The sequence below is a fragment of the Pelmatolapia mariae genome, linkage group LG14 (genome assembly GCF_036321145.2).
Source record: "Pelmatolapia mariae isolate MD_Pm_ZW linkage group LG14, Pm_UMD_F_2, whole genome shotgun sequence".
NCBI classification, from domain to species: domain Eukaryota; kingdom Metazoa; phylum Chordata; class Actinopteri; order Cichliformes; family Cichlidae; genus Pelmatolapia; species Pelmatolapia mariae.
The window spans coordinates 24,806,599-24,820,764 of record NC_086239.1 but is presented as its reverse complement, the minus strand read 5'-3'; the positions used below and the strand labels follow the sequence as shown (position 1 = coordinate 24,820,764).

Here is a 14,166-nt window from a genome sequence, read left to right as displayed (position 1 = left end):
TTAAGAGGTAAGCAGGGATTTTATGCATAAACTTGTTAATGGGTTTAAAAATAGCTAGTCTAATCCAATCCAGATCTAGTGATAGTGTGCTGTAGCTGATTTTGCCCTAAGATCTCTATGTGATGTTGCTAGCAGTGGTTAAGGGGTGTGGGTATTACTATATTAGAAAAAAAATCTCCATAACCTTTATCACAACTAGTAGTTTAAACCTTTAACTGCACTCTGTGGTTTCACCCTAGACGTACCAGCATCACACAAATAGCACGACTTGGCCACGACATCAACTTGCCTGGCCGAAATGTTACATCATGTGCCATTCCTAAACATCTGATCAAAGAATGAAACACACAACCAAGAAATTATTTAAGGACATTCACTTCCTGTAAGTCATCTGAGAGATAAGCCAGCCTGTCAGCCAAGTATTAAACCACACCCAAACCACAATAGCTTCATCTGAAGTCGGTCGTAGAGCACAGACGTTAGTATCAAGTTTGAGCTACTCGGGTCAGAGGTAAAACTGACTTATCAGCGGTGTTACTGAAGGTGTTAATGCTTATTTAAGAACTCATTTGTTCAGCCCTGGATTTTAATTATATAAGTAATTATACCTACAGAAAGATCAAAATCCATTGTGCCATGCCACCACACAATCCATGACCTGATTCTTCCCCCATCATAATTAAAACACTGAATGAAACTGAGCTCAATTACAAATCAGGTCCTTAAGCATTACTTGTCCTCGCTAACACCGCTGAATAAAAGCTATTAATCCACACGAGGGACGCTGCAAGTGACTAGTCCTGTCTGACTGGCTCCTTTGGCCTACTTTCCTTTTCAGATCGAGATGTGGTGCGATCCGAGGCAACTGTGCTATGATTATCTAAAGATGGATATAAGGAGCAGTTTGACTGCGTGCCCAGTGGGATCAATCTTGTGACACAGTGGGGCGGTGTCTGGGGGCCTGTTTAGACAAACCCTGGGCTCTATCTTTTATCCTTTATCACAGCTGCTCGTTCTTTCTCTATTGTTGTGTTAGTTGTAGCCTCTGGATCACACAGGGTTCTATCGGGGCTGTGATCAGAGATCTTCAGCAGATAAAACTCAAGGCCAAAGTACTGAAATTCAACATGCAGAACACATTTATACCGCTTCTTATCATATCACGACTTCTATCCTTTGCTCTTTTATTTCAGGCTAAAGACATGTCCAGACATTACAGTTAAAGGAATGAGAGGAATGGGAGGAATTCTGGGGCATTCCCATCTTGGCACAGTCACCTCTGAGCGAGAAGGCCACTCCCTGAATTACAGGCAGAGTTGAGAGAAGGAGATGATTTGCCATCAGTTTACTGAACATCAGCCTGTTCAGTAAACACAGACAATGAAAAATAAAGAGGTTAGACTTCAAAATTACAGCAATATGTCTAACTTATGAGTCTTTCAGAAGCTGCTGTTAGTACTACCACAAGTAATCCCAGTTCAAGGGAAGGTAGAATAGCACGTAAAACAACTGCAATGATTTAATTCATGGTTGATCAGGAAACTATTAGGTCTAAACCAGTCTACTGTTCCTGCTAAGGAAGTTAGTACATCAGGGGAGGTGAGAATAGCTTAAGTGTAGTGTATATGTGCGTGTGTGTGTGTGTGTGTGTGTGTGTGAGTGAAAAAGAAAAGGAATAAAACAACCTTTAACGGTAAGACAAACATGGACATTCCTGCGTTGTTATGGTAATGCCCTGCACAAAAGGAAATAACACTGTCACACAGAATAAATTAACAAATGCTGCTGCATTTAAAGCGAATTAGACTTTTTGTTTGTGTGTTTCGGTGTGTTTGTATGAGGGTCAAGTGAGCAAGTCTAATAAAAGTCAAATGGTTTTCAGAGCATATTGCTTTAGACAAATACAGTACACAAGAGGCACATCTGCCAAGAAAAAAAAGGCAAAACCGCTCTCCTGAACACAACAGGGCCTCAAAAATAGCATGATGATGCTGGGAGAGAATGAGAAGCCTGTAATTCAACAAGGAGCCTATATAGTGATTAAGTCCCATGTTAAAAAAAAAAAATGCAAACACACACCACCCACTCTCACTGGCTCAGTTGCAACATTTCCTGTCAGAGCAATTGCTTCCAACAGCAGAAGAATAAAAGAGAAGTCTTGCATCAGTGCAACAAGCAGCACACTTATCTTAATCATTAAGAAATCGATATTTTTGCTTAAATCCAACCAGAGCTGCATATTCAAACCTTACAATTATCTTTACGCTCCAGAAATTCTCTTTAAAGTTCAGTCATGCTTCTTGTCATGACCTAAGAAAGTATATGTTTGTGGCAAATGAGAGAAAAGTGCTCAAACAAACCAGCACCCACCCTTCCTCAGCCGACAGTCACCATTCCAGCAGTGACCAAACTCTCACAGGTCACGAGGCCACCCTGAACAGCCATACCACATCCCTACCCCCTCCTTGACCATGGCAACCACATCACATGACTATCACTCATGACCGGGAACCGCTGACAAACTGGATCGTCTGTAAACCTGCGCCACTGATTTCCTGCTGACTGCAACTGAAACCTTTAAAAATAGGCAAGATGTGAAGACAACGCGACAACTCAGGTATTCAGAACGTGACGACAACAGCAACAAAGTGAAACTGGATATCTGAACGGCTGAAGCCAATTCAACCCTGAACGTGGAGATAGCATCAGTGCTGAGTTTTGCACAAAATGAAGGAAGTGAAACTTTCACCTTCTTGCTCCCTAGAAAAAGACCGATAAAAGGAAGCTGGAACTCGACGGGCCCTTTTTTCTCCAAAGGGCAAATTCTTCTGCTATCAGATGTTTATACCACAGCAAGAGATTGAAACTGTGCAGGAATAGCAGCAACAGAGGAGAGTGGTGTACATTTACAGTAACTGGGGCACTGCTGTACAAACTCCTGCCATCTCATCCACTACCAGTTCAACAATATCATTTCAAGGCAGAGTTCAGTTTCAGCTCTGTTCTTACCTAATTGCACAATCTGTATCAGGGCCTCAGAGGAAGCATGCTATTATCCTTGACTTCACATAGATAACACAGCTGGAAAGTAGCCACGGCTTGTGGTCGATCGGAGGGGAGAGCCGAGAACTGCTATCAAGAGCTGCGCAAAAACAAAGCTCTTCTGCACACGCTCAAACCGAACATTAACGTGTGAAGATGTCGTTCCAGCTTCAGGGGTAAAAATTTAGAGTACGTGTGTGTACACGCTGAAGCTGCTTTCACTCACACGGGCAAACTTGAAAAGGAATACGAAGAATATATATATATATATATATATATATATATATATATATATGTAAAAGATAGCCAATAACTTACTATTACTTATTCAATACGAGTTAAAAAGTAACAAAACTGAGGATAGATTTTTGTGTGACATATTTACCTAATATAATGGAAAGCAGAAGAGCAGACTAAGCAACCTGATTACTCATCTGTTTTCTCATACACCAACTACAATGTCATATCAATATAAAATTTTAAGAGCGAGGTAAAAAAGCAAAAACATTTTAATACCACAGTATTGAACTCAGTCATATTGCTTCATCTGCTGTGCAGCAGTGTTCAATTGTAGGTGTTAGAAGTAATATTTGCACTCCACTGCACCCCTGGCTCGCCATGCCCCACAGTCACATGATATTGGCAAAGCCAAAGAATGCATATGATACCAGCGCTTACAGTGGCTACCAGGCATAAACACACAGGGCTGTGCAGTCCCTCCCATAGTGGCTTGAGGACAGTGACAAGCAGGAGCGTGCGCTCAGATTGACAAGACACATACAACAAATGCTGCAACACTACAAACATACTGTGCAGGCTGAAAAATCAGAGCTCATCCACTCTCAAAGACTGGACTTTATGTGAAGCTCGTCTTATTTGTGTTTACTCTCTCCCCCACCTCAAGTCATGCTGTGGTCTACCAGCCAGCCGGGGCTAGGTAATCCCCGTAGGTAAACAGAGGCAGAACGGTGGCCTGCTCACTCATACACGCCTCTCCACATCACACCACAGCACCCACACACACTGCAGCCAGGCTGAACCTCCGGACTGGAACATTGCTACACCCACACAGTTAAAAAGAGATAATTCCCGGGTGTAGCATTGCCCAGCCTCTTCTATTAACGTCTGTGAAGATGCTGAGTGGATAGAGAGAATCTGAGTCCATTTTGTTGGTGAATCCAACCAAATTCACCTACGATGATTTTGCAGCTACTTTACTAGCTTAAAAACAAAACAAAACAAAACAAAAAACCCTAAATCCCAAAGCTTACTTTGCAAGCTTCATGTAAACACAAAGGAGCTACTCATCTCTTTCAAACTAGTCATGTATGTACGTTCTATTATCTTTCAGTTTTCCCATTTTACGTAACAGTGGTCTCTGTCTTAACCACATGACAAGTTTTGTTTTTAATGACGAGAAACAACAGCGGTAGAAAGCCAAAGCTTGATTTCTGAAGCAATGAAAAGCAGCTTTCATGTTTCCACAAACGCTGCAAGTAGCTGAGCTTGTATACAGCTGCCCATCGAGTTTGTGACACAAAGAGCAATAAACACCAGCAATTTTGCAGCGTTTTCATATTGTAGTTCTATTTCCTGTTAGGAGTAGGTCCACCACACATGCTGAACCGTGAAACGGCTCGTGTAAATTTGGGTTGTTTTTAGGGGGGGGGGGGTCATGTTACTGTAACATAAGCACACTGAACATTTACTTTTTCAGCAACAGCTTACTGCGGGGTTTTCTAGTAGCCAAATTATTTGTGTGCATTTAAACAAACCTCAGCTGCTGTTTAAGCCAAATTCTTCACTGAACTTCTCGTGACATGTGGTGAAATGCTCAAAATGAGTAGATGTCCCCAAAGAAAAAGAAAAGAAAAAAGAAAACACAGCCTGGGTTCTTTTTTAAAAAAGCCATTTGTATTAAAAGTCTTTTTTTTTTCTCAAAACAGCCAACTGTTAAATGGCTGGTCTGAAATTAAACTTACAATCAGGTTAGATTTGTCAATGGTACATTATCACATTTCCTGTTAAAAACAACAAAAGGAACGGAACAAAACAGAACTCCTTTGAATTGATTGGCCTGGAAATTAAGTGTCGAGTGTTGTTATCATGTCTAAGGGGTTCCAGTACCTGTGCATTTCAAGACATGGGTTTATCCAGACCAAGCGGACATTGCAAAAATTAACACCTTAGACTTCAAAAAGGCCAAAGTAAAACAAACAGAAAACTGCCATTCCATTCAAGAGAAGCCTGCTGTAGTTTGTCATCGTCAGCTTCCATCCTTACGACACTATCCAGTAGAAGAGTTCACTAGTTTGTGGATTGTGATGTTGAAGGGTTGTTTTGGTTGTGGGTTGGCACTAAATCTGAACAGCTGATTTGTTTCGGAAAGGCACTTGACACAAGGGCGATCGGGTCAGTGTCCTTGTGTCACTTCAGTTAGGGTCCTCTCACACACTTAAAGAGAAAGTGAAGTAAAAAAACAAAAACAAGATGTGGCACTCGTCACATTTTCTCCACCACCAGAGACGTGGCGTCAATTTCTTCTGACTTTGGAAAAGAAAGCAGGATTTGGAGTGTTGTGGAGCATTGCTCCAAATTAGATCAGGCGGCCCAACTCTTTATCTGTCCCAGACTGTGCAGTTACTTAACAAAATATATACTCTATCTCCCTGTGTTCTTCTCATACAGAAATATCCATTTATGAGTTTTCTTTAAGTGTTTCTTTCCATCTTTTCCATTGGGATGTAGTTCCAGTTGGAAGTACAGTTGGAACCGGTGAGGGGGGGGGGGGGGGGGGGGGGGGGTGAGGCTGAAACTCTGGATCTGACACTGTGTTGACATCAATGGCGGACACTGATCGTGCAGTACAGATACTCCAACCCAGCAGAATTCCTGAAGAGTGGACCCCTCCCTGTCTCAGTTGCTCCCCCTCCTCCTCGTCCCCCTGCAGCATTCCTCCCTTCATTTTCCTCCAAGGGCAGGGCAAGACACGAAGAAGAGCTCAACAGTACAGACTTGCTGCAACACACTGCCACAAACAAGAAAAGTGGAGAAAAAGAAAGTGTCATGAATGAACTAGAACAACTTCTAGGGAAAACAGATTTCTTCCAAAGCTAAATCTAATCTCGAACTTGCTGACTCTTGAAATGTAGGCCACACAAAAACACTGGAATCTCCCTGTAAACCCCATTCTGGAATATGGCATTTGGCAGTTCTTTTAATAGCTCCGAACTGTAGCTGCACCGATTGAGCCACAAAGTTTGTAAACCTAATTAAGTGTGCCACTGGCATGCCCCATCCAGTTCTGCAAATGAATCAGACTTCCCCTATCTGCTTAGCAAAACAATGGCCTGCAAGTGTCCCACTGTATGTTACCGGTAAAAAGTACTGCTGAGTTTTTATAGCCAAGTACTGGCAAAAAACAAACTTCAGGCTACGCATTAAAATGAAGACAAGTTTAGCTTACATCCGGTGCTTTGCTGCTCGCTAAACAGTACTTGATGCGGGCAAGTTGGAGATAAGTACGCTGTTTATTTATATTTCTTGTCACTGCATTGAACAATCAACCGTGTCAGGTTTACACTTTCGGTGTATGGTGTTCCAACTTACCATTGCAAACTTAAAACCGAGCAAAGAAAACTTTGTGATTGTCCATTTTCCTTAAAGAATAACACAAGACGAGCAGCACTGGTCGTCGCCATTTGGTGTTGAGGCATAGTTCATCTGTCGGACTATTTCTGCAAACAGTTCGTCCACAGAGCTTTTATTTTTGGCTGAAGTTTCCATGAACGGGCAGTTCCACTCGTCCGCCAGAGCCTTCCCTTCACCGGACGAAACCTCCCTTTCCCCCTCCAGGTCCACTTTGTTTCCAACCAGAATCATCGGCACTCTTTCGTACCGTTTCACCCGAATGATCTGATCCCTCATCGGTTTGATGTCCTGGAAGCTCTGCTGGTTCACCAGGCTGTAGACCAGAATAAAACCCTGGCCGTTTTTTATGTACAGGTCTCGCATGGAGGCGAACTGCTCGGTCCCAGCCGTGTCCAGGATCTCCAAGACGGACGGAGAGGAGTCCACCTCAATCTCCTTCCTGTAAAAATCCTCTATCGTGGGGTCGTATTTTTCTATGAAAGATCCCGTCACGAACTGGACGGTTAGTGCCGATTTACCGACGCCCCCGGACCCGAGAACCACTACTTTGTACTCTCTCATGGTGCCTAAAACAGCCGACGCCGCCGCTGCTGCTGGTTCCTCTCCGCTGTGAGCCCGCTAGCCGCCCTGCTGGGTTTCAAACCGCTCACCGTTGCACCTCCGCCAGCACTTTTGTACGGGCTCCGGTCGCTGAAAACGGGGCGTGGCTGTCAACTATCGCCGTTCAGGAGGTGAATACAGTTGTTTTGCGCCCACGCTCACCATTTGTATTGTGGCATGCTGAGGTCCCGAATACAGCCCTACCGGTTCTTGAGCAAGCTTCCCCCGTTTTCGTTCAAGTAGCCACCGTGCGTCCGTAGCTTTCTTTTTCACAATCAAGTCGAATGTAGCGGAAAACAACTGCTTCCTGTTTGCACCTTCAAAATAAAAGCGCTATATCGATCCATGCAGTAAATTTCACCGCTTTGTTTTTACCACTCATCGAATACATTATCTTTTTTTGTATTTAAATCATATTCAATTTAATTCTAGATTTTCTATTATTGCTAATCAATCGTTTTAAGGAAATTATCATAGACTCCCAATTATAATGCTTTCATTTCCGGTGTGAGCATACTAACTTCTGGATACCTGACAAAGAGCCTGCCCTGCCTGCCCACACTCGTCACGCAGTCTGCGTCTTACGTCACTCAGTAAATACTCTGGCCAGTGTTTAGTTAAAGGTGCAGTACGGCTGTTATCGCATAGTCAGCGTGGTTGATAGCTTGACTCATTCTAAATAACTTACGGGAAAAGCCAGCCTTTTGCGATTTCTACACACAGCTTGTTGCGTAGCCATTAGCAATGATGTTTTTCCCCCTTCCTCTCATCACAAACATTTCACGAGTTTCAGTATTTCCAACTAGGATTTAACAAGTCAAGCTGAATTACAATATAAGGTGTTAATTATGATAATGATTAGGAAATATGTGCTGGTTGTGCTTAACGATGGAAGGGCACAGAGAACAATGAAATGCCTCATGTGAGACGTGAACCCCCCACCCCCCTATATGTGACACATTGGAGGACTTTCGTCTCCAATGTGTTTATTTTTTATTTGTTTGTAAAGAAACCTCGAATCAGATCAATCTTAATTTCCTTGTTCAGCAACTTGGTTCTTTGGGCCACTTTTGTGAGTCAGCCAAAACATTATCAGAAACACATGCAAACCCAACAGGAAGGAAAGTTGTTTTTCTGTCATGAACAACTAATGGCTTGTGTTGCAAACTTTAATCCCAGTGAAAAGCCATGTGATAAGCTTTTAATAAAAGTAGTTATTTAAGTCATCCCATGTCTTTGTACGTGCATGTGAGTGTGTTCACAGTCATCATTATGTCTGCTTGTAAGCTTGTAAAGTAACCGCTGATTTCAATCAGCACCTGGAAGCAGTGATGATTAAACCACAGCTGTGACATAATCACCTCCAAGGATGCCTTGGAAAATTCTTCTGGATCAATAGAAGTTTAATCTTTCCACAACTCACCATCAGTGATACACCACACACTCGTGAAGTTTGATTATAATGCAATAATGAACTAAACCCATGAGTCAGTCTTAAGCCAAAAGAATACACTATATTTTAAAACATTTACACACAGATGGAAACAGACTTTTCCTTAGAAAGTCTGAGGATTTTCCCATAGGTTTAGTTTGAGGCGACCGTATGGGAAATGTGTGGATTTCACCATCGTGTGGGCTTCCCAAAGGCCCTGCAGGCACCCCCTACCCAAATCCCATTAAGAAACAACAAGCCAAAGCCTATATGAAGACAAATAGCACTCAAGCCTCGGGGGAGTGAAGGGTAATGTGACTTAAGGGCTTGTGATGTGGATTGTCACATCTGTGAGAGTGGTCACTGTGAATGTAAGGAGCGGACCGTCCTGTTGGAGTTTATTTTCACACACTGCTGATAATTAGATAGACATGGCCACATTAACACTAAATGGTATGCAAAACCCCAAGGTGAATTGTTAACAAGAAGCTATCAAAGAGCTGAATAATGGTGATCTTTGGCCTTTGTCTCCGTGAACAAAGAACAACAGTTGCTGGGGGGAAATTTGAAAAACATGGAACATGGAAATGTTCTAATCTTTTAAGTTGTGTTCATTTCACCAATACAGCTCAAGGGAGAATATAAACAGTAGTACAGAGTAATATTTTGATGTCCAGAGTTCATATTTCTTTTAATGCTGTTTTTTAAATACACCAACACTTGAGGGAAGTAGCTGGCTTATCAGCAGTGGAATGCTGCCCCACAAATATTCAGCATCGTCTGACTGGTATTTGGTGCTGGGCAGGTGAGTTTCTAAAGAGTTAAAAAAAAAAAAGCATGTTTATCTAGAGGCTGATCAAAACAGTGACACCAAAATGCAGGTTACAAACCAGAAAATCAAAATCTGATAGTTAAAAACAGACACACATATTACTGAAGTAATATTTATTACAATACAGCAGACTTACGTAAAGTGGACGTTTAAAGCAAAAAAAGTTCTTGACTTCTAATCTAAAGAATAATGTAACACTGGAAGTAACAGGTTGCTGACGCAGCCTTTTCAAGATTGTGTTACTTTAAAAACATGACGTCAAAGCAGGCTGAAGGGAAACTGAAACTTCTATTCCAATAGTGCGAAAACATGTTGGAAAATCCCTGATAGTCAAAATAACTATGGGACAGAAGTGTTCTAACAGCGTGACGTAAATGTGGTTTCATTCATTTACATAACTGTGGAGTTGTTTTAAGAGAAACATTAAATATTATTTGTTCAGTATTTAGGTAATTAGTGAGCCCTGAAGAGTGGCTCTGGGCCATAGTTCAGGCATGACTGTAATAACAGCTGGCCAGACACAAGCTGTCAGAAGAGATCACTGGTGAGTTAAGGATATGGATAATAGCCAGATCGTGATCATTTAAGTATCTGCACTGTAACACTTGTAGGTGTTTCCTGTGTGGGCTGATTATATTTTTTAAACACAATGTATTCTTATTAAGTGCTTTATGGCTGCCAGTTTGTCTTAGATTATGTAAAAATATTCCGTTTTGTGAAGTAAATAACAAAATTACATCTGAGAGGAGTGTTGAAAGCGATTTGTAAAAGCTTGATTCACTAAAAATTAGAGGCACAGAATTCAATTTGCTTGTTATGTCATGACTTCAGCTCTATATAGGTTTGCTATGCAAGCAGCTTATTGCAGTAGGCCTACCTATGTTTTAATTTAGCTTAGCAGTCTCCAGCAGATGTTCCAGGTGTGTCATATGAAAGAGCGACATAACCCAGTGGCCCACAATGAATTTCCATTGAGAAAACCCTCTAGTAGCTGTAGTAATTATTTAGCACTTATTATACATTGCATTGATTATACTTTTAATCCAGAGATCTTAAATTTTACTGTAATTTTTAACAAGGGACCCAGGATCATATTGCCCATTACCTTGTGCTTTGCAATACTCCAAACTGATATAGTATTGATCTGTTACCAAGTAAACACAGGACCAATACTTTTAAAGGTACCTTATGTAGGGGAAGAGCAGTATCATTTATGAGATCATAATCAATTTGCCAATGTGTATATATATATAAAACACAATTCAGTAGGCAATATACTTAACTGAGATGACAGAAACAAGGTATCGCTCCTATTGCACTAGTATCAATCTAATATCATTACCAGCATTGATATACTACTATATATTATCGATATTTGGATCAATCCACCCACCTCTTCTAGTTACACCTTTATAATATCCATAATATCTGGAGGACTGTTCTCTCAGCTGAACATCTACAACAATACAATAAGATCTTCACTCCTGCTCCTGTGAGAGTTACAGTAGACTAATTAATATGTCTGCAACCATCAAGCTAATTAATGACAGTGAAGTCTCCTCTAACATTTTCACCCAACAGAGACATTTCACACAACAAGTTTCAGGCTCTAATTTCAAAAGATGGAAAGTGTTACAGCAAAATGTTATTACTTGGTTCTGATGTGGTGTCTATAGCCTCGTGACCTTAGTTTAATTGCTTTATTTTCATAATTTACTCTTATTCTCTGTGGCAATGAGTGTGTTTTAATTTAAAAATCCAAATGGTGAAAGATGCCCGTTCACTAACGTCACAGCACTGTGTAATGATTTTCAAAGACATTATGTGAATAGACTTCAAAGTTAGTCATGTAGCCACAATTGTGACATAAAAACCATCATCCACTGTATTTATATCTTCTTATTATCCACAAAAGAAAAAAAAATGGCGGCAACTGGTAAGGACTATACAGACATTGATTAGAGATTAAATTTATCATACCTTTGCTGCCACTATTTTTTGAATCTGCTAGTATGCAGGGATCTCAAGTGAAGTCTAAGACATAATAACATCACCAGTGTTGGGGCTGTTACTCAAAAAAAAGAAAAAAAAGAAAAAGAAAAAAAAAGAAGCAGAACCTCAATGTAGCTTTTCATCCAGCCACAATTCACAGGTTAGTGTAATGTGTGAAGTGCAGGAAGAAAGTGATAACGTTTCTTGTCACTTGTTGGCTATATTAGTCAAATTAATGGGATTTAAAATCCAATGAGACTCGCAAACAACATTTGCCAGACAGGATAATCTCATTCAACACCAAATGAAGGTGTCTGACGTCAAGGGTTGATGACTACATTTCAGTAGTAAGTAAACTAAAAAGCATATATCAGCAAGTCCACGGTCATCATGATTAACATCACGTCACAGGATACAGGTGGTATGTAACGTGTGGCAAATGACTATTTCCCGCTGTCACATCATATGGTGTTCCAAGAAGTTCTTAATCATTTTCTAAATGCAAAATGTAACAACAGCAAGAATCTTATGTTACCGATGCAACAGCCGTAGTTCTTGACTGGCTCTAATGTAGTTCAGAACATTAATTATGGCATTTACGTATGGCAGATACAGACTCTCATTTAATAAACATTACAATACTCTTGGGTGTAGTAGTTCTTATAAAAAAGGAAAATTGCCAGTGAAATGACAAATATGACCTCAACCATGAGCATAAATTGTGTGAAGACGCATTAGGAGATCATTGTATGTAAATTTTGATTGAATTCTGGCCAACGCTGTCAGAAGAAGAGTAATGGTTCCTGTGACTTCTGGACAGATGGCTTGAGCTCACCTGTTATGGCTGGATGAGCTAATAATTTAGTACATATCTTTATATCTTTACATTTTTGAGTAAAATGTACCAACATTGCTTATCTCTGCTTTTGTCTTTTGTTGATCATCACCTTTGGCTGCTTTACTGGGATGAGTGTACACAAGCTTAGTGTTAGCATCATGTATAAATGATGCTCTTGCAGGTGGGTGTAGAGCTTTGATGTTGTGGTGGATTGCTGTTCCTGGACAAAAAGCAGTTTCCTCTTTTACATCACATTCCTGTAAAGAGGCAGGAACACTCCTAACATGAATCGTTCCTAAAAGACTGTAAATGGCTCTACCATTTTTGTCCTATTCCTGAAATGAGGTCAGTGCAATTGTTGAACAAAAATGCATAAAAGGCAAATGGGATCAGTTTTTTTTTCCCTATTCTCCCCGCATGAGTTAATTGAAGAACATATGCAGTTCAAGTAGTGACTTAATGGTTTGATTAGTAAGTGCAATATGATCACTGAATGTCATACGACAATGCATTATAGTACTGCCTTACACACATGAGAGATGTGATTACAGTAATGGGTTACTTTAGAACATGTTGAAGCCAATGCTGGTTACCACAATACATCTTTTTATGTGTGTGTTGCTAACTAATGACATCATGGCCCCAGCCCTTACCCCAACACTAACAATCTTTTTTCATGATTTTGCAGCAACAAAACAGCTAAAAATGTTTGTGCCTGGACACAAACCTTGAACCATGCCTGAGTAAATAAATAATTCCACAAAGTTACAAAATAAAAGTCATATTTATTCATTCATTCAGTATGACCTGAAGCAACTGAGCCTATAAACTCATACTGAAACATTTTTACAGAGAACATAGAGTAGTGGAGCCAATGGCTGTTTTTTACAAACAAAGCTTTTCTGCAACCACAGAAGTCACCTCCCGCTGGTCATTGCAGAGAATAGCAGTATAAAGCACTTGGGCTTGGTTTAGGTTCTTAGGCTAAATTTTCACACCCAGAGGCTATGTACATCTTTACATTCAGTCTAGGGGGTGGATGTGTGCTTATCCTCCACATCCACCTCCTGTTTGTGACCTGAAAACCGAACTACAAAGGCACTGGCTCTACATACATCCACCACGTGATTCCAAGCAAAAAAAAAAAAAGCATTTCTGACAGCTGCAGAAATTATGGGTTCACATTTATGTTTATTTTGCAACAGCCTTGTTTATCTGCCTCTACTGATGATGACATTTACATCATATGCACACCAGTGCATGACTTGCAGATGCAGAAAGTATCACACTGATGCAAGATAGGCCGCTTACTGCAGCAAGTCACAAACTGTAATAGATTCCTATTTCAGTTTTAACTGAAACTAACACTTAAACTCAGTAATTCAGGTTTCAGCTGATGCACTATAGGGGTTATAAAGCTCTACTTTTCAAAAGTTGATCAACATCTGAGTTCAATTGTGATTACAGGTCCAGATCAATCTGTCTCCTGCTTCATAAAACAGAAGAGTGAAAGTGTGTTCTTGATCTAATAGTTTGACAAAAAAAAAATTAACCTCGGCTTTTCTCTAAATATATCAAACATGTACTTAGCAAAGTTTAGCAGCTTGACACTGACTGACTTTTCCAGAAGTTTATGAACAGGTGTTCACCCTGATTGCATGTTCCTACAGAATACTGGGGCAAGGCTTTTGGAGACAGCTTTTGCATTTTTTTGACAACATGTCTTTTCATCTGATCAATATCACTGATTGATGCTAGAAGTGCTGTGGACAGTGTAGA

General features: G+C 40.5%; 1 protein-coding gene across 1 annotated transcript; it reads right to left on the bottom strand.

Annotated features, from left to right (window-relative positions):
* Positions 1 to 4,955: 4,955 nt before the first annotated feature.
* LOC134641532 (ras-related protein Rap-2b) lies at positions 4,956 to 7,544 on the bottom strand. Its single transcript, XM_063494006.1, has 2 exons — positions 6,652 to 7,544; positions 4,956 to 6,070 (listed from the first exon to the last, which is right to left on the bottom strand). Exon 1 carries the CDS (start codon positions 7,252 to 7,254, stop codon positions 6,703 to 6,705), a length of 552 nt encoding a protein of 183 aa, XP_063350076.1. The 5' UTR covers positions 7,255 to 7,544; the 3' UTR covers positions 4,956 to 6,070; positions 6,652 to 6,702.
* Between the last annotated feature and the right edge of the window lie 6,622 nt (positions 7,545 to 14,166).